The sequence below is a fragment of the Pseudophryne corroboree genome, chromosome 1, assembly GCF_028390025.1.
Source record: "Pseudophryne corroboree isolate aPseCor3 chromosome 1, aPseCor3.hap2, whole genome shotgun sequence".
In the NCBI taxonomy this organism is placed as follows: domain Eukaryota; kingdom Metazoa; phylum Chordata; class Amphibia; order Anura; family Myobatrachidae; genus Pseudophryne; species Pseudophryne corroboree.
This window is the reverse complement of record NC_086444.1, coordinates 819,594,754-819,616,374: the sequence shown is the minus strand read 5'-3', so window position 1 is coordinate 819,616,374 and position 21,621 is coordinate 819,594,754. Positions and strand designations below refer to the sequence as shown.

General features: G+C 45.8%; 1 protein-coding gene across 4 annotated transcripts in view; it reads right to left on the bottom strand.

Annotated features, from left to right (window-relative positions):
• Positions 1–773: 773 nt before the first annotated feature.
• Positions 774–21,621, bottom strand: part of IDUA (alpha-L-iduronidase) — a 415,485-nt gene continuing 394,637 nt past the window's right edge. For all 4 annotated transcript variants that reach the window (XM_063919502.1, XM_063919500.1, XM_063919510.1 and 1 more), the window contains exons 9-14: positions 20,709–20,924; positions 10,836–10,957; positions 5,395–5,514; positions 4,410–4,486; positions 3,250–3,350; positions 774–1,570 (exon numbers count right to left, since the gene is read on the bottom strand). In XM_063919502.1, the coding sequence (XP_063775572.1) occupies positions 1,470–1,570; positions 3,250–3,350; positions 4,410–4,486; positions 5,395–5,514; positions 10,836–10,957; positions 20,709–20,924 (737 nt within the window). In that variant the 3' untranslated portion in view covers positions 774–1,469. The remainder of the gene's footprint in view (positions 1,571–3,249; positions 3,351–4,409; positions 4,487–5,394; positions 5,515–10,835; positions 10,958–20,708; positions 20,925–21,621) is intronic.

Genomic DNA, 21,621 nt, shown 5'->3' with positions numbered 1-21,621 from the left:
ATGTGTTACTAAAGAGGTGATGGAGGGGGCATGTTACTAGAGAAGCGATAGAAAGGGCATGTTACTAGATAGTTGATGGTGGTGAAATGGGTTACTGCAAAGGTGAATGGGGAAGATGTTACTGCAGAGGTGATGGAGGGGGCATGTGTTACTAAAGAGGTGATGGAGGGGGCATGTTACTAGAGAAGCGATGGAAAGGGCCTGTTACTAGATAGTTGATGGTGGTGAAATGGGTTACTGCAAAGGTGAATGGGGAAGATGTTACTGCAGAGGTGATGGAGGTGGCATGTGTTACTAAAGAGGTGATGGAGGGGGCATGTTACTAGAGAAGCGATGGAGAGGGCATGTGTTACTAGATAGTTGATGGTGGTGAAATGGGTTACTGCAAAGGTGAATGGGGAAAGTGTTACTGCAGAGGTGATGGAGGGGGCATGTGTTACTAAAGAGGTGATGGAGGGGGCATGTTACTAGAGAAGCGATGGAGAGAACATGTGTTACTAGATAGTTGATGGTGGTGAAATGGGTTACTGCAAAGGTGAATGGGGAAGGTGTTACTGCAGAGGTGATGGAGGGGGCATGTGTTACTAGGTGATGGAGGGGGACTACAGGAGGTGATGGAGGAGGCATGTGTTACTGCAGAGGTGATGGAGGGAGCATATTTTACTGCAAAGGTGCTGGAGGGGGCATGTTTTACTATAGAGTGATGGGGAAAATATTTTACTATAGAAGTAAAGAAACCCAGGGTTTAGTTAATGAAGTACAATTAATCAGAATCACAGATTTTCATTGCAAGATTTAAAGCAGTGGTCTTTCTTAGACAAAAAAAACTGCATTTGGCTTAAAAATATCCACACTTTAAACTCTGTAGCAAAATCACTTAAAATCTGCAATGTACATGGTAAATAAGCCCGCTAATGTGTAACAGGTGAGAAGCATTACTCGCTCCCCATGTAATGTGACCACAACCAATAGACGTGATGGCCATGCACCCAACAGTGGATCATCGATGTGTTTCTGCACTGCGCACACTTTTGTCTCCATGGGGACTTTTTAACAGTGTAGTAAGGTATGGCATAACTATAAAGGGAGTTTCCTCTTTTCCGCAAGTCAGTGTATATTTACTAAAATGCGTGTTTTTTTACAAGTGGAGATAGCAACCATAGCAACCTGTCATATTCTGGCTATTATCTTATAGGAGGTACTAGATAAATGATAACTAGAATCTGATTGGTTGCTATGGGCAACATTTCCACTTATAAAAACCTGCACTATAGTAAATAAACCCCGTAAGGTCTATGTATGTTACATGTTTAAGAAAGTACTAGTTCCTAGTGTGGCCACTGCACTCTTGAAGTATACCACTGTGGCACCAAGTTACATTTTCATATTAGCAATGCTTCATAAAACTGCTGCTCGTGTCACTCTGATCAGATACGTAAATGTATTGGTATTATGTTTTATAAATGCTTCTAAGACAATTCTGTATATTCTTCTATAAGACTGTAGGGTCCTGGGACGTTCCAGAAGCTGATGGCACGGACTCTGTATGAGCCTGACACTTTGGCACTTTCTGAAAAGAGAAAGAAATACTGTCACTTATTGCATTATTATTTAATGGTATACATTGCTACTATCAGAATGTGTGTATATTTATATGGTCTGATAAACATTTCTGCTTCTATCATCATGTGTGTACATTTATGATATAATATATAAATGTTTCCCTTGTTTTTTTGTTTAACTAGACTGTACTTGTCAGGTGTTAATCTAAAACAAAATACAGAAATGGCTACTTAAATTCTACATTTTGTATTACTGTATTGTTCTTACTTTACAAGCATCTTTCTATCCTAATTTGTCTCCTCCTGTCCAAAGATCTTTGTGGAGTTCTGCAGATGCGCAAATGGGTCCTGGGACGACAGAAGCAGTACGGAATCAGACTGTCAGTGATTGACAGTCTGATGTCGTTTGGGGATTGGGGATGGAGAATGGCGGAGACGGCCTCCGTTTATACAAATGGAGGTGTGTCAACGCCATTGTGGGGGAGGGAGAGGTCAGGATCTCCAACCAAGATTTCCTGGCCTCTTGGTATCTCCTACAGCGGCCGGCTTGCGTGACCCCATGCAGCCGACCAATTGTGTTGGAGATGTTCAGATACTGAGCCCCTGGATGCAGCTCGGATCAGTAATGCAGCAGAAAAAACCTCCTGCTGCATTAACATATGAGCACTATCATTGCTGCTTCCATAAAAGCAGCATGGATAGATGTGTGCGGTCAGCACACATCTCTGGGACACATCTCTCCGTGTGTACCCTGCTTTAGTCTATTTTGCAGGGTCAGTAATTATCCCACCTATTTCCACAGACAGAAATCCTCAAAACATGGCCTGCTGGCGAACCTTGAGCGTTGAGGCTAACCACTATTCTAGGGTAATGGATATTCAAGTAGACAAAATACACAGGAGGCTGCATAGCAAAAGTTGGATCTACACGTAATTTTAGAGGAGGTTAGATCACAGCTTGGTAGTGGATATGTAGAAGAGGTGACCTAAATGCCTGAAAAAATTGCAAGCATCGGATATTTCCTACAAATAATTTGGTGAATAATCCTCTGTAACTTTTCTGATAACAAAGTACTTTTAATGATCAGTTTTACCATTTTAGTATTTTTATTGCTAACACTGAACATGTTAATTACCCAGCACAAGTGAATTTTATAAGGCCAGCATTGTTATTCTTACAATACAACAATGCTAATGTAGCTCTAAATCCAGACGTTTAACATTTAAAACAAGTTAACATAATAAATGTATACATCTACCACTGTAATTATTGCAACATGAACTTGAACTTTGTACAAAGGGGGTAATTCTGAGTTGATCGCAGCCTCAAGTTTGTTAGCAATTGGGCAAAACCATGTGCACTGCAGGGGAGGCAGATATAACATGTGCCGAGAGCGTTAGATTTGGGTGGGGTGTGTTCAATCTGCAATCTAAATTGCAGTGTAAAAATAAAGCAGCCAGTATTTACCCTGCACAGAAACAAAATAACCCCCCCAAATCTAACTATCTCTGCAAATGTTATTTCTGCCACACCTGCAGTGCACTTGGTTTTGCCCAACTGCTAACAAAGTTCCTGCTGCGATCAACTCAGAATTACCCCCAAAGTACAGTATATTACAATGACAACTGATAACAAAATTGCATTAAAAAGAGAATAACTATAAACACATATATAAAAAAAAACATACCAGGGCTGTATGTAAATAAAGTAAACAATATTTTTTTTTTATTTATCCGACTGAAGATGAATCCATCAATGGAAAATTCCACTTCATATGTCTTCAGACATCTGAAAAACAAGAAACACTTGAATTATATATACTGTATAGGAGTACAGGAAGTGGGCAATCATTAGAAACACCAATATAAAATCTTTTCATTGACTTATCTATAATGGGTACAGAATAGTGGGTCCAGAGGGGCCAACACCGCACACCTTGCACCCATATACAGTAATTATACTTACCCCTCCAGAGTCCTGCGGCGGCTGGAACTGCAGACATAAATCACAGGGATAATGGCACAGAGGCTATTTTCCCGGAGACCTGCGCATGTGCAGTAGACTCTGGCACAATGCCAGAGTCTACAGCACTGTGGCCACTGCCAGAGATGAGGGAGCCCGCACACGGGTCCCCTCCTCTCCTAATCAGCCCCTGAATCTTTTAGATAGGTCGGTGAGCCATTATGGCCAGTATGCGCTTTGGCTTAGTCTATCTATACCTGCAATTATGCAGGTGTTATGCAGCACCGTTCTTCAACTGGCTGTGTAACGTGACCTCTTGCATCAGGTCACGTTGCGCGTAGCCTCGTAGCTGGGGCTAGGGGGAGCCGGGAAGCGCCTGAACCGTCTGCTGAAGGTGCTAAGCGCTGCCCGGCTATTAAAGCATTATCTGTCTACTCCCAAAATTCTGGGATTGGAAGCTCCAATCCTGGCCAGTTTTAGGCCAAAATTCTGGGATCCCCAGCACAGCTCTGATCTCTCCACAACCCCCCCCCCCCCCCTTCCCCCACACCCTTTCCTGGATTGGCCCATGACTTGAATTTTATGATTTTTTATTGCATAAGCCACACATATGTGGAGCCTTTTACAAGTAGTTTCTGCTTTTTTATCCACTATATGTATGTAATTATACTCAAGGGCTTAGCGTGGGTGGAGCAGGTGGAGCTCAAACTTCAGGGACCAGGCTGGCAACACCATCTGGGTGCATATTTTGGCCCTCCCTAGTCTTAAACAGAACGTCAGGGAAGGGAGCTATCCTATTTACTAACTACACATAATATGCGATCTCAAGCAGCCAAGTTGTTACAGAAATATACAATCTGCAGAAAATGTGAAACATAAATTTACCTAGTTATTACGTTTTCATCACTCCAAACCACGGCTACCTGCCCTTTAAAGAGAGGTATAATGCGAAGATCGGTGACCTTAGAAGAAAGCAAAGATATAATCTGCAAAAACTGTGACAACTAAACAATTACATTTACTTGGGATCAGTTACCTTGCACTTCTGGGAGCACATACCCAAGAGTGGTGTCCTGTGTCTGCATTATGATTGTAGACATTACTATCCCCTTGTAGAGTATGTGTCAGTGTGGAAATCATACTTGGCAACTTTTACATTCCCAGTGATACCTACGTGGGAGCTGGGGAAGGGGGGTGCCCCCCTTCACTGTCCAAAGCCATGCAGCATTGTACAGGGGCAGGCCCAGAATGATGCCAAATTTGCCAGCCTACCTTCTGGAAAGCTTGGTAAGTATGGTACATACTGTATGCTAAAGCTGAATGAACAAAATAAGTACAAGGCTAAGTTGTAAGTCTTGATTTAACCACCATTGAGATCTTGCAACCAGAAAACAAAAATGCTATGCCATCCACTTTGCAAAGTCAAAGTTTGTATGACAAACTACACACCTTAGATTGCTGCATGTCTACTCTATACATTGTAAGGGCTAAAGGTACATACACACTAAATATTACGGCTAAAGGTACATACACACTAGGAGATATTGTAAACAATATCGCTAATTTTTACAGTCCTGAGCGACATCGTTTACAATATCGCCCAGTGTGTATGCTGCAAGCGACGCCCGCTGCCGGGGGTGGTTACAGACCCCCGCTGTCGGCTGTACATGCAGCTCAATCTGACAATATTGTCAGTAGCTGCATGTTTGGACTAACCGCGGCATGACCTCACTGTGCGATGTCGCTCAGTGTGTATCCACTATGTCGGCTTACCAGGAAGGGAAGGGAAACACTATGCAATATCGTTCATGGGGCATATCACCTAGTGTGTACTTACCTTTAGATATACAGTAACAGTTTACACTCTCACCTTTCTGGGAGGAGAATGAGGTTGTTCACATATGTGTACAAGAAGCACAGAGGGAATGGGAAGCAGAACTTTAAGAATTCCATCTTTAGGGAATGCAGTTGGTCCTTCCATGACTGGGTCCTTTAAACAATAACAAAATAAAAAAGCTCCCAATCACTTTTATATAAAGCACATAGTACGTAATTAATTTACTATTATAAAACCTTTGTATCTGTGTGTTCTGCCACTGATAACAGCATATGAATTTGATTTGTAAGTGAAATAGGGAAATCCCTAATGAAACTGCGAAAGAGACTCTTTAACAGGTCTCACCTACTGCCACCACTACAAGATAATGGGGTATATGCAATTGCGGTCGAATTCCGGCTGGAATTCAACCGTTTTTAAATTGGACACAATTCGACAGCCCCAAACCTTCTCGCCGGGACCCGAATTCGACATATTCAATAAAAAACGGATTCGACAGTCCCGCTGTCGAAAAACGGACCAATTGACGGATATGTGCGTCCTGGATTCGACTTTTTGGACGGCACAAAAATTATTAAAAAACCCAGAAAAAAATTGCGTGGGGTCCCCCCTCCTAAGCATAACCAGCCTCGGGCTCTTTGAGCCGGTCCTGGTTGTAAAAATACGGGGGGAAAATTGACAGGGGATCCCCCGTATTTTCACAACCAGCACCGGGCTCTGCGTCCGGTCCTGGTGTCAAAAATACGGGGGACAAAAAGCGTAGGGGTCCCCCGTATTTTTAACACCAGCACCAGGCTCCACTAGTCAGAGAGATAATGCCACAGCTGGGGGACACTTTTATATCGGTCCCTGCGGCCGTGGCATTAAATCACTAACTAGTCACCCCTGGCCGGGGTACCCTGAAGGAGTGGGGACCCCTTTAATCAAGGGGTCCCCCCCCTCCAGCCACCCAAGGGCCAGGGGTGAAGCCTGAGGCTGTCCCTCCCCTTCCAAGGGCTGCAGATGGGGGGCTGATAGCCTTGTGTCAAATAAAAGAATATTGTTTTTTTGTAGCAGAACTACAAGTCCCAGCAAGCCTCCCCCACAAGCTGGTACTTGGAGAACCACAAGTACCAGCATGCGGGGGGGAAACGGGCCCGCTGGTACCTGTAGTTCTACTACAAAAAAATACCCAAATAAAAACAGTACACAGACACCGTGAAAGTAAAACTTTATTACATACATGCCGACACACACATACTTACCTATGTTGACACGAGGTTCGGTCCACTTCTCCAAGTAGAATCCACGGTGTACCTGAAAATAAAATTATACTCACCAAAATCCAGTGTAGATCTGTCCTCTTCTGTTTTGTAATCCACGTACTTGGCAAAAAAACAAACCGCATTTACCCGGACCACGCACTGAAAGGGGTCCCATGTTTACACATGGGACCCCATTCCCCGAATGCCGGGACCCCCTGTGACTCCTGTCACAGAGGGTCCCTTCAGCCAATCAGGGAGCGCTACGTCGTGGCACTCTCCTGATTGCCTATGCGCGTCTGAGCTGTCAGGCGCACATAGCACATACCGCTGCATTATCTTCAATGGTGGGAACTTTGCGGTCAGCGGTGAGGTTACTCGCGGTCAGCCGCGGGTACCCTGGCCAGGGGTGACTAGTTAGTGATTTAATGCCAGGGCCGCAGGGATCAAAGAGCCCGAGGCTGATTGTGCTTAGGAGGGGGGACCTCACACATTTTTTTCTGGATTTTAACCCATTCCCACCTCTTCCCACTGAAAACCATGCTCTGATCTCTCCATATTATTTTAGTCAGTTAAAAAAAAAAATATTCTTTTAAAAAATATATAAATAATACTTGTGTCTCCGAATAGACAAACCAAGTAGATAATCCCTTCTAATATAAATAGATATGCTATTAGCAAAAAAAAACCACACAAAAAAACCATGTTTTTTAAAAAATTTATTAGATTCCGCCAGCAAAGTGAGGCGGAATGAAATTGACGAAATTACTATCGAAAAGCACTGTTGTCGAATCGACATTCTACAATTGAATATACTTTTGTCGAAAAGCCGCATTTTGACCATTGCAGACATGTCGAATTTTGAAAATGTTGATTTGAAAAAAGTCGAATCTGAAACGGCAGGTATTTTGACGAAAAGTACTGTATTGCATTGTCGAATCCAATTCAACAGGTTTTTTTTGTCGAAAATGCCCCGTTTTTCGACTTTTGCGGCAATTCGACCGCAATTGCATATACCCCATAGTGAAAACACAACAGTGAAGATGGGACCGGGGACATAATGAGGGCAGTGCGTCCGGCGCCGTACTCACCTGCTACTGCAGCCCGCGTCCTGTTTTGGCTCACGGTTCCCACACTGTGCAGGGAGAAACATTATGTCTGCAGGACACTCCAAACAGCGGGATAGTGAACCAGAGAAGGCGGTAGGGGGCAGAATTATGATGGCTTAAGCAACTCTCAGAGGCTGATGCCGCACAGTGCGCAGCGTCACCCTGTTACTGGGCTGGTTGGAGCAGTCACCCAGTGACCACCACACACACACAGGGAGGCCCCCACGAATAACTAAATCACCAGCGGCCTATGGGGTTGTATCGTGCTGTCTGCAATAAACAACACAGTGCCAGGTGACACTATCAGTGCAGGAGTAGCAAGTGGGAGGGGCAAGCAAAAGGAATAAGAAGGTCCCGGGCAGAACCAGTGGTGTGGTATGGCTACCACATAGCAGATGAGCCTTCAAATATCCTGCTGCAGTCTGCATGTTCCAAGATTTGAGATCACATTGAGGTGAGTAGCAGTGGTGATGAATAATGTGAACTGTGAGCCCTATGTGGCATAATGTGAACTGGCGCACTTTGTAGCATGGGTGGTCTTCAGTTTGCCGACTGTCGTGATCCCGGCGCACAGTATACCGGCGCCGGAATCCTGACAGCCGGCATACCGACACTTTTTCTCCCTCTTGGGGGTCCACGACCCCTCTGGAGGGAGAATAGATAGCGTGGCCACCGTGCCCGCAGCGTGGTGAGTACAGCGAGCCCGCAAGGGGCTCATTTGCGCTCGCCCAGCTGTCAGTATGCCGGCGGTCGGGATTCCGGCGCCGGTATGCTGGCCGTCGGGACTCCGGCCGCTGGCATACCCTACTACACCCTGTAGCATGATGTGATCCGAAGGCATTGTGGCATACTGTGAACTAAAGTCATTTTGTGGCATAATGTGAATTAGGGGCACTACAGTGTGTTCAACATAGTTGTGGTTCTGGCATTATTTACATAATGGGGGTCATTCTGACCCGATCGCACGCTGCAGTTTATTACGATTGGGTCAGTACTGCGCATGCGCTGGTACCGTAGTGCGCCAGCGCATGGCAGACAGCCGAAGGCCGTCATTGCCTAGCGATCGCCTCTGCCTGATTGACAGGCAGAGGCGGTCGCTGGGCGGCAGGGGGCTGGACGGCGGCGTTAAGCCGCCGTTTAGGGGGCGCGGTCCGGCCAATGCAGGCGTGGCCGGACCGTTGTGGGGGTGGGCCGCGGTGGCTGCGTGACGTCACACGCTGTCACTGCGACCCGGGCAACGAAGAGGTTCTCCCGGCCAGCCGCAGGAGCTGCACTGGCCAGGAGTTACTCCTCAAAGCATTTCCGCTGTGCAGTGCTTTTGTATTTCTACGGGGGGGGGCCTCTTGGTGTGACCACCCTTTGTCTTCAAAACAGCATAAATTCTTCTAGGTACACTTGCACAGTCAGGGATTTTGTAGGATTATAGTCAGTCAGACATATGATTAACCAATCATACCAAATAGGTGATAATGATCATCATTTTTATATGTAGGTTGAAACTCTGCTATAAATTTAAACAGAAGCAGCTGTGTAGGAGGCTTAACTGGGTGAGGAACAGTCAAACTTTGCTACAAAAGGTAAGACAGTTTCATGTCACAGGTCATACACAATGGTAAGACTGAGCACAGCAACAAGACACAAGGTAGTTACACTGCATCAGCAAGGTCACTCCCAGGAAAAGATTTCAAAGCTGACTGGGGTTTCAAGATGTGCTGGTTCAAGCTCTTTTGAAGAAGTACAAAGAAACGGTTGAGGACCGTAGACACTTTGGTCGGCCAAGGAAACTTAGGGCCTAAGTCAGATGTGGTCGCAAGCAGGCGTTTTTTGCACTGCTGCGATCAGTTAGTCGCCGCCTACATGGGGAGAGGGTAACTGCTGTGCAAGGGTGCGAATGCATATGCAGAGAGCTGCACAAACAAAAGTTTGCGCAGTCTCTGCACAGCTCAGGACTTACTCTTCCAGTGCGATGATCCGGCCCGGAGCTGACGTCAGGAACCCTCTCTTCAAACGGCTGGACACGCGTGCATTTCTCCGGACACTCCTAGGAAACGGTCAGTTGACACCCACAAATGGCCTCTTCCTGTCAATCTTCTTGCGATCGCCAGTGCGATCACTTTCTTCGGCCAACCTGTCGCTGTCCTGCACTCCCCGTCGCTGAGGGGACCTCGCGCTTGCGCACTGCGGTGCATATGTATGGGCAGTTCATACCCGATCACTGCTGAGCGAAAACGCACAGCAGCGATCGGGTCTGAATGACCCCCTTAGTGCATCAGATGAAAGACACATCATGCTTCCTTACAAAATCGGAAGATGTCCAACAGGGCAGTGGCGCACGCAGGGGGGGTTTCCAAGTACCTGGAACCCCCCACCCTGGGCCGAACATTTAATTTTAGAGACGGAGACAGCTGTGTCTCCGTCTCAATAAAAGCCGCGATCGCGCTGCAGTATCAGAGAGCTCCGTAGCTCTCTGCAAAGAGAAAGTCTGTCGGGAGCTGCTGGCTGCGCATACTTCACCACAGCAGCTCCCTCCATCCTGATAGTGCTGCCCGCCTGCTCTCTGAGCCCATGCCTGGTATGTACTGTATAAATATGTAAGGTTGAAGTTTGTGTGTGAATGTGTATGTATGTATATATGTATGTATGTATGTATGTATGTATGTATATATATATATATATATATATATATGTTTGTGTGCGTGATTGTGTATGTGTTTGCTTGTAAGTGTGGTGTGTGTATGTATGAAGGTGTGTGTGCTGTGTGTAAAAAACAAAACAAAAAGGAAAACAAATATATATATATATTGTTTCAATGCCATTTATTAAAGTGGCATTGATTAAATTGCCACTTTAGTAAACAGCATTGAAATGTTGATATTATAGCTGGAGCCGCAGTGAGAATTCTCATTTCTTATATATATACAGTATATATATATATATATATATATATATATATACACACACACACACATACTGTATATATTATATATCACACACACGGAACCCCCCCAAGTAAATCCTGCGTTTGCCCCTGCAGTGCCAGCTCAGAACTGTCAGAAACCAGTAGGACCCAAGTACACCCATCTACTGTTCGATATAAAAGCTGTTCTATCTACAGGTATCTTACCTCTGCATTATGTATTTCTTTAAATTCTTTAATGGTTGGAAAGTCTGGACTTCCTGCCTTCTGCCATACCAAAAATGGATTTGTTAAAGTGTTATCCATGTAATATGTTACATACACAAGATCTGAAACAGATAGAGATATTTAATTAGGAAAATAAATAATTTGTTTGTTATAGCAAACTACCTTAGCTTAATGTGATGTATAAAATATTTTTTCTAAGCAACTTTAAAATGTGGATTAATCAGACGAGAAATTTGTTGATATTTGTCTTAACAACTTATTAGTATTTTCCAATTGCTGGGTACTTGTACTTAATTCTGGAAATATCACAAACAAAGTGCTGTATCCATGATTAAATGATTTTGAGGGCTTACCTCCGTATCTCCGTGGGCGGCTTCTCCTTTGAAAGCATACTATTCCCCATGTTCTATCCTAGCCGGCCGTCTCTCTTCAAAGATGCATTACTGGGAGAAGGCGTGGCCATGCTGCGCCTGCTAGGACAGAACAGGGGCATAGCACACTGCGGCAGCAGACTGCTTTTAAAGTAGATGACGCCCACGGGGATTCGGAGGTAAGCGCTTCCCCTCACCTGGGCCTGCGCCTCTTTTATATTTTGGGAGGGCAAGCTGCTCCTTTGCCCCCTACCCAATGCGACACCTCTGTTAAAGGGTAATGTGGTTACGTTGGTTGATACAATTATTTCTTAATTATTATAAGCGTATCATGTGCAGATTCTATACTTCAATTAATACCAATATACTTGGCTAGTCTCCTGGAACAGCTGGGAGGCTTCCAAAAATTGGCAAGTCTCCGGGAGCTGCCAACTGCCCACTTTCCAAGTTAAGTGATACCTCTTCAAAGATGCATTAATAAAGTTAATAAAGTTCCATATTATTTTAGCATAGTATGTGGGCGGGATGCAGTTGTGTAACAATACCGACGCCGAGATCCTGCCCCCTAACAATCCCGATAGTCGGCATGCCAACTAACAGGGATTGTGACGAGCCTGTGACGAGCCTGCAGCGTGGTGATTGCAGAGAGCCCGCAAGGGGCTTCGCTGCGCTCGCTCCTCCGCCGGTCTCCTGACCGCCGGTAAAACATACCCAACCCATGTGGGCTATGTAACAAGAGGGCAACACAGCAGCCCTGCGGCAGAGTTATCTGTGGCAGTCTCACTCTTTACAGTCACCAGTGTCGCCGGGGGGGGGATACTAATTGCCCAGGCCTGATGAAGGGCGGCCCAGGTTTTCCCCCTCACCCCCCCCCCCCCCCCCTTACCTGGAAGGAGCAGCTGCAGCTCTTCTCCCCAATCCAGCACACGCTGCTGTATGCTGGGCTGCATTGTGGCCAAGGAGCCGCTAAAAATATATATTTTTTCTGTATTTGGGACCCTATTAAGTAAGGATTGCAAATTTTGTTTTTTAGCAGAAATGTCAAACCTTTTGCTCGCATGCTGGGGGCCACCCATCCCAGGGCAAGGCCACCCAGCATGTTAATCGCCGCACCCTCTATTAGACCACAACTTCAGCGTGATCACAGAAGGTATGAAAACCTCCTGCCGGCACGAGGACCACTGCGCTTCACTTTGATCGGGGTGGCTGCATGTGATGTCACGCAGCCGCCCCGATCAAGCCCACGCCCCGGCTCCGGTTTGCCCTGCCACGCCTCCATTCCACTAATGCCACCCCCGCAACACTCCATCTCCGCCTGGGAAACAGAGCATTGCCGCAGAAGTACCCCTTATCACTGGCGTATCTATAATAGGTGCAGTGTGTGCGGTGCACACGGGCCCCTGGGTCCAGAGGGGGCCCACCCCGCACACACTGCACCCATTTCTTCTATAGTGTACTCTTACCTTTCCGGCGTCCATCGGTGACTGTGTGTGGGCCCCCTCCTCTCCTGTAGCCGTTACCGCCGCTGCTAGCGCTCTCAGTGCTGAGACTCTGGCACAGTGCCAGAGTCTACAGCGCATGCGCAGGACTCCGGAAAAATGTGGCGGCGGCCATTTTTCGGAGGCCTGCGCATGCGCTGTAGACTCTGGCACTGTGCCAGAGTCTCAGCACTGAGAGCGATAGCAGTGACGGTGACAGCTACGGGAGAGAAGGGGGCCCACACACGGAGTCTGCACATGGGTCCCCTCCTCTCTATATAAGTTATGCCACACATTAGTACTCCTTATAAATGTTACACTACACAGTAATACCCTTATACATGTTATGCTATACAGTAGTACCCCTTATACACGTTATTCTGCACAGAAGTACCCCTTATACAGGTTACACTATACAGTAGTACCACTTATACAGGTTCCCCTTATAAACGTTACATCACGCGGTAGTGCCTCTTATTCACTTTATGCTACACTGTGCCCCTTATACACAATGTCCACAGTACTGCCAATTATAAATATAATGTCCACAATAGTAGCACCCCTTAAATATAATGCCCACAGTAATATAGAAACATAGAATTTGATAGCAGATAAGAACTACGGCCCATCTAGTCTGCCCATGTAAACGCACACACTTACATGCTGGGGTTACGTTTTGTCGGGAGCCAATTACCGTACCCGTATATTTTTGGTCTGTGGGAGGAAACCAGAGTATGCAAGCACGGGTGGAATATACAAACTCCACAAAGTTAAGGCGATGGTGGGAATCAAACCCACAACCTCAGTGCTGTGAGACAGTAATTTTTAATAGGCCACTTACGATATATATATATATCTATATATACAATATCACTTACGATATATATATCTATATATATATCTTTATATACAATATATATATATATATATATATATATATATATAAAAATAAATATATATTATATATATATATATATATATATATATATATATATATATATATATATATATATATAGACAGTGGACGCGGCACTCCTGGTGTCTGGATCAATAAAAACTCTTAGCAGGCAGGTAGTAACAGACAACGTTTCAATGACGTTTAATATGTCATTTTCCTCAGGTCTGAGGAAAATGACATATTAAACGTCATTGAAACGTTGTCTGTTACTACCTGCCTGCTAAGAGTTTTTATTGATCCAGACACCAGGAGTGCCGCGTCCACTGTCTATATGCTTGATATATCACGGGGGCACCCGGTGCAGCAATTTATCCTAAAGGAGAGCCGGATCATATGGACATTATATATATATATATATATATATATACACACAACAGTAGAAGAACTGGCGCCAAGGGGTCATATCAACTCCCACTTTTAAACCTTAACTGGTTAATAAATTTGAAAGCATAGTAATAACATGTTCCATCATAAAACATTTATTAAAAACATATTAAAAACTAATACAGAAGAGACGTATTATTCCACAGTGAAAGATGTATAATTCTTAGTGTTGAATACAAATGCGAGTGGGTCACAACAGTCTCCTCCTTCTCCTTAAAGATGGTTCGGAGATAACGCCACAACACAGACAACCCAACACGTTTCGTCTTATACAAAATACTTCATCAGGGGTACATCTCGAGTAACTGGAACGTATAGTATAATACAAGAAAACTCGTTCATACATGCAGGATAAAAATTCCAATATATCACCAAGGCTTTCTGATAAGCAACCAGTGTGGCCTTATGGTAAGACAACTTGAATAAAAGAAATTCGGACACTCAGGTACTGAAAGGTCACTTATAAAGGAGACCTCCCATGGTTCTGTAGTAGAAGTTCAGCACCTGTGTAAACTACAGACTACACAGGTGCTGAGCTTCTACTGTTGTTAAATCTCTTTCTGCGAGGTACAACAGACCGAGTAGAATGGGCTTTTATAGCAGCAGGAGCTGGGAGTCCAGCCTGTGCATAAGCTTGTGCAATTACCATTCTAATCCATCTGGCCAAGGTTTGCTTATTCGCAGGCCAGCCACGTTTTTGTGAAAACCAAAAAGTACAAAAAGGGAGTCTGACCTCCTGATAGAGGCAGTCCTTTCCACCTAAAGACCACATTCAAAGATCGCTCTTTGGAGGACAAACCAGAAGAGATGAAGGCCGGAAACACAATCTCCTGGTTAAGGTGAAAAGATGATACCACCATAGGCAAATAACCTGGGCGAGTTCGAAGAACTGCCCGGTCATGGTGAAAAATCAGAAAGGGTGGACGACAGGACAAAGCGCCTAAGTCCGACACCCTCCTAGCAGAGGCAATAGCCAACAGAAACACGACCTTAAGCGTAAGGCATTTAAGGTCCACAGACTCAAGAGGTTCAAATGGAGACTCTTGTAGGGCATTCAGAACAACAGACAGATCACACGGAGCCACAGGAGGGACATAGGGAGGCTGAATCCGTAGAACACCCTGAGTGAAAGTGTGACCGTCAGGAAGAGACGCAATTTTTCTCTGAAACCACACCGACAAGGCAGATATATGGACCTTGAGGGAGGCCAGACGCAGGCCCAAGTCTAGGCCTTGTTGTAGAAAGGCCAAAAGTCTGTAAGTTTTGAAAGTATATGCATCATAGTTCTTAGCAGCACACCAGGTGAAGTAAGAATTCCAGACCCTGTAATAAATCTGAGCTGAAGCTGGTTTACAGGCTTTCAACATAGTTTGAATGACCGCCTCAGAGAACCCTTTTGCTCTCAGGAGTGATGCTTCAGGAGCCACGCCGTCAAAGCCAGTCTGGCCAAGTCTGGGTAGACACAAGGGCCCTGAACGAGGAGGTCTGGTCGTTGAGGAAGTAGAAGAGGACGCTCTATCGAGAGACCCTGCAGGTCTGAGAACCAATGCCGTCTGGGCCACGCTGGAGCGACTAGAAGTAGTATTCCTCCTTCTTGCTTGAACTTCCGTATTACCCTGGGCAGGAGTGACACTGGAGGGAACACGTATGGCAGCTGAAAGTTCCATGGAATTGCCAGTGCGTCCACGAACGTTGCTTGTCCATGCTCCGAAGACGGTAACCTTGTGATTGTGTCGAGACGCCATCAGGTCTACATCTGGTAGGCCCCACTTGTCCACTAGGAGTTGAAAGACTTCTGGATGAAGACTCCACTCTCTGGCGTGAACGTCCTGACGACTGAGGAAGTCCGCTTCCCAGTTGAGGACTCCCGGAATGAACACTGCCAATATGGCTGGCAGATGGCGTTCCGCCCATTGGAGGATTTTTGACACTTCCATCATTGCCATGCGACTTCGAGTGCCACCCTGATGATTTATGTATGCCACCGTGGTGGCATAATCTGATTGTACTTGAACAGGCCTGTTCTGTACCAGAGGCAGGGCCGGTGTCAACGCACTGAACACTGCCCGCAATTACAGAATGTTTATCGGAAGGAGAAATTCCTCCCTGGTCCACCGACCCTGGAGAGAATGTTGCTCCACCACCGCGCCCCAACCTCGCACACTGGCGTCCATCGTCAGGAGGACCCAGTTGGAGATCCAGAAGGGACGGCCCCTGCTCAATTGTTGGTCCTGTAGCCACCAGCTCAGTGTCAGACGGACCTCCGGAGTCAAGGAGATCATTTGAGACCTGATCCGATGAGGCAGGCCGTCCCACTTGGAAAGGATTAACCTCTGCAGAGGGCGGGAATGAAATTGAACGTACTCTACCATGTCGAAAGCCGACACCATGAGGCCTAGTACTTGCATCAGCGAGTGTACCGACACTCTCGGGTGAGCCCCCAGGTGCACCATGCTCCAAGCAGGGACCAGCGAGGACTTCTTCCAATTGATGAGCCACCGATGGGCTTGTAGGTATTGGACCGACATCTCCAGTTGACTGAGGAGGACTTCTTGGGAGTTTGCCAGAATCAGCAAGTCGTCCAGATACGACAGGATCCTGATTCCCTGACGATGGAGGAAAGACGTCATCACGGCCATGACCTTGGTAAAAATCTGAGGTGCCGTGGCCAGTCCAAACGGCAGAGCTTGGAATTGAAAATGAAGGTTGCCAATAGCAAACCGCAGATATTGCTGATGTGAAATGGCAATAGGTATGTGCAGGTAAGCATCCTGTATGTCCAGGGATACCATATAGTCCTCAGGTTCCATGGCCAGCACAATAGAGCGCAGGGTTTCCATACGGAATTTGGACACACTCACAAACTTGTTCAATGATTTCAGGTTGAGGATAGGCCGGAACGACCCATTTGGTTTCGAAACAGACAGAGGTACCGGCACCACCACTCCTGTTTCCAGGAGGGATTGTACAACCAGGTGTAGAGCTTGTGCTTTCAACGGATCCGAAGGGATACCCGTTGAACAGAACTGGCGAAGGGGACGTCTCTTGAAAGAGATTGCGTACCCGTGAGAGACGTCTTCCTGCACCCAGGCGTCTGAATTGGTCTTTAACCAGGCCTGGGCGAACTGCAGAAGTCGGCCTCCCACTCTGGGGTCCCCAAGGGGGAGGCCCGCCCCATCATGCAGCAGGCTTGTCTTGCTTGGAAGCAGGCTGACGGGCGGCACAGGATTGTTTAGATTTGGGCTTAGTGGTTTTGGAAGTACGAGCCTGTCTCGGGTAAGCCTGAACTTTTACTTTTACGTGGAGGTCGAAAGGAACGAAAAGTTGTACTCTTAGCCTTTGGAGCAGAAGGATTAGTACTAGGGAGAAACGCAGTTTTAGCAGTTGCCAAGTCAGTCACAATCTTGTTCAGATCCTCCCCAAATAGTACAGTATGTCTCCCTTGAAATGAAGCACCTCCAAGGTCTTTTTAGAGTCTAGGTCCACTTTCCAGGACCTTAACCACAGAATCCGGCGAGCCAGGATAGACGTAGTAGATGCCTTGGCCGCCATGACCCCAGCATCAGAGACCGCCTCCTGAATATAGTGAGAGGCTGTGGTAATATACGACAGATATTGTCTGGCAGTGTCAGAAAAATCCTGAGGCAGCTAATTCTCAATTGCATGAACCCATGCTTCAATTCCTTTTGCAGCCCAAGAGGCAGCCATAGTGAGTCTATGTACAGCACCGGTAAGTGTGTAAATAGACTTCAGGCATCCCTCCACGCGCTTATCTGTCGGTGCCTTCAGTGAGGTGTCAGTGGTGACAGGCAGAGTAGATGACAACACAAGACGGGCAACATGAAAGTCCACCAGCGGTGGAGTTTCCCACTTGTTACTCAACTCGTGAGGGATAGGATAACGACCTAGCATCTTTTTAGACAGGGAAAACTTCTTTCCTGGAGATGACCAGGATTAAAAGGTCAGAATGTGGTAAAACTACTTTAGCAACCTTCTGACCTTTGAACTTTTCAGGTTTCTTAGACGTAGCGGAGGGGCTCAATGTCATCATCAATTTGGAGAATCAGCTTGATAGCCTCCACTAGGTCAGGAACATCAACTTGAGTTGTAGATTCTTCATCAGAAACAACTGTATCAGTGTCTGACGGATCAGTATAATCCCCATCTTCATCGGAAGAATCATCCGAAATATTAGTGGATTATGAGGAAGAAATGGCCCGCTTAGATGACCCCTTGGCCACAGCAGGGCGAGGGGTAGGTTTTTGTCTAACCAAAGACTGATTTAATTGTTGTAACTGGGTAGACAGAGTATCCGCCCAGGGCGGGTTAATTACAGGGGCAATATGTGGCTGTAATGGCACAGGAGGTCCCACAGGGGGCGTAAGCCATGTTACAAGCGTAGTCACCATATTTGAAAATGCATTTGATTTACCACAGGTGCTGCAGACTGACTGGAAGGTGCAGGGCACCCAGTACCTGAACCCTCAGCTGAAACCTTTTCCTCAGTCAAATCCGTGGCGCCAGCACTGCATGATGCAGGAGCGTCTGCGGATTTCCCGCCCTGTGTAGCAGACATTATTGGACAGGTAGCCTTAGGGCGTAACAGTACACTATAGCCAGACAAACACAATACCTGCAAAAAACCCTCTGTGTTATTTGACAGCTAATGCAGAGCACAAACAGGATTTAAGCGGTGTGATGTGACTGAAACACACAGTGAAAAATACCAAATAGTATATCCTGCGGAACACTATATGTTATATAAGACGCTGACGCACTTAGCCCCCCAGGGTACAAAATATAGTGATAGCAAAACATGTGATAAACAGAATAGAAACCACACAGTAGCTATAAGCACACTCAGTCACAGGTACAATGCAGAAATTATCACATATAATACAATAAAACTACACTGGACTAGGAAATCTACAAATAGATTTGTATGTATACAGATATAACAATGCACAGTAAACACTGGATGTATATTACAGAATACTTGTACTAAATATTCACATAGCAGTATACTTGTTCTTAATTACCACTGTCTAAAATGACATGTAGAATACTTAAGTGTCTGTAAATGCACAGCGCTGATGAGACAGGCGGTTTTACAGAGGAGACAGTGCCCAGCAGTCCCGGAGATCAGCCCAGCTATTAGTGAAGATGGCGCCAAAATCTCAGCTGGGAGTGAGGGAGAGAGAAATGCAGCTCCAGGGCAGGAAAACCAGCAGTAGATGGCGCCTGGAGCTGGGGGAGGGGCTACAGGTCAGCGCCTTATCCCCTCTGCTGGACTTCGCCACCGGGTACTGTGGAGCCTATTACAAACAGATTTTAGTAAATAGTGAGGTCCATGTATGGCCACAGTGTCCACGTCAGTGGCGCAGTCCGTCTCCTGGGACCGTGACCGGATCACAATTTACCGGCGGGTCCCACCAGGTTGACCCTCTTACCTCCTCCCTGTCATGCAGCCACGTGATCCAGGAGAGCAGCAGCGGTGGTGTGCCTAGAAACCGGTGCGTCTCCTCTGCAAGTACCCGTGAACCAGGCCGCGGGAGTATGCAGCGCCGCTGAGAGAGGTGATGGAGCCGCAGCACAGCATGTTAGAATGACATAGAAAGTGCTGCGGCCCTTGAAGTCTTCTTAAAAAAGCTCTTTTCAGGGCTGCCTAGCGCAGCCCCCCCTGTTAGTGACCTGCACTGCAGGCACCAACTTACAAACTGAGCTCCAATGCCTGGAGGCGGGGCTATAGAGGAGGCGGTGCAGTGCAGCCTGGGAACAATCAAAGCTTTAGCCTGTTGGTGCCTCGGATCAAGATCCAATTCTACACCCCGATGTTATTCCCTGTGGAATACCAGTGTACCCCGCTGCAGAAATAATGTTTTTACATAAAACTGGTTGCTTATTATAAAAAGTTATGCAGTCTCAGACATTGCCCGTTATTTATACACAACGTCCACAAGAGGGGAGGGGTGCCGTGCAGTGCTGAACACTTAATTGAGAGGTGGGGAGGAGAGGAGAGGGATCGTGACCTCACCTGACTCTGGAGAAGAGCGCCAGGTGGAGCGGTAAAGAAGACTCGCTTCTCATTGCCGGCGCCACAACGAGAAGAGGAAGTGAGGTAGCTGACGCTGGGAAGAGCTTCGCTTCTCGCGCTGCCAGTGACGCGGACTCTACAGTGTGACAGGCAGCAGGGATGCAGAGCAGGGAGAGCGCCTCTACAGCCCGGCGCCTCCCTGCTTTGCATCCCTTCGCTTGAGCGGGTTCTGCCAGACCTGATTATAATGCAAAATTCATACTAATTATAAAGATTTTTATTGCAGATTTTAAAGCATTTTCTCTGATATTTACCTACTAATCCTTATATATCAGACACATGCTGCCATTAACAGTTGCCTCCATAGGCAAATATTAACTACTGCCACCCCGTTGTTATAAATTATGTTAATCACAAAAAAAAACGAATAATATTGCAACCCCCCCTATTAAGATACATATACAGAGATGTGCAGCATGATTTACTGAACATAAACATCAAATAAACCGTTCAATATAAATCCTATGTGAGTTAAGTACAAGACGATAAATAGGACATACTGTACTGCTAAGAGAATGATTAATGGCATTTTGTGAGGAATATATTATATAACTATTGTGTCATTACCTTTTGACTTTGGGAAATGTGTGAGATTTAATGTTATACAATTTATGTCAGTAGATGTTCTGTTATCATCAGATGCGTACATGAGGATGACTGACTGCCAGCTATCTGACAGCTCCCCTTTCTCTGGATCATGTACACTTGCTATAATTCCAACAGTACTGCTATTGCTGGATTTCTCCTTATCCATATTTATGTGGGTGGAAATCTGTACTTCACCTGCAAAAATACAATATACATTTATTTACATTGTAAGAATAGCCATGCATTACACATTGACATTTTTGACCCAAACAGGACTTGTTTTTTTTGTCAATAGAACATTTTCAATAAAGCTTTTAAAACCCAGCAAAATGACAATATAAATTGGGTCATATAAAAAGAGTTAATAAATATAAATGAGAAAGTTTCTACAACATTATAAAAACTGAGATGGTTTAACATTGTTTTCATTTAGGGTGTAGATGTTGGTAGCTATTTCCCTGCAAAAGGTGACAAGGTCGCCCATCATCAGAACTAACCAGTGTGGATGTTAATGGGACAGTTTCTATTTACAGGCCCTCGAAATGGGAAAGGCTTGACTTTCATCTGAAAGTGGGTGTGATTAGGGTATCTTTCGTGGTAAATGATGCATTTCTTTTATGGGTCAGGGAACAAACTCGATTTGTTCTGATGTTGCGTTGGAAAAAGATGTTCGATATTGGACTTTAATTTAAATATATTCAAATTCAATTCCAATAGTGACTGTGTGCTAGGCAAGTCTCCCCGCAGAGAATATGTTCTTCGTAATATGACAATATAATTGTTTTTAAAAACTGTATTTACATGCATGGCCGGACTTCCCATCTGGCACTTCTGGCAAATGCCAGAAGAGCCAATGGTCTAGTAGGCCGGTCCCGTCACACAAAGAGGTGGC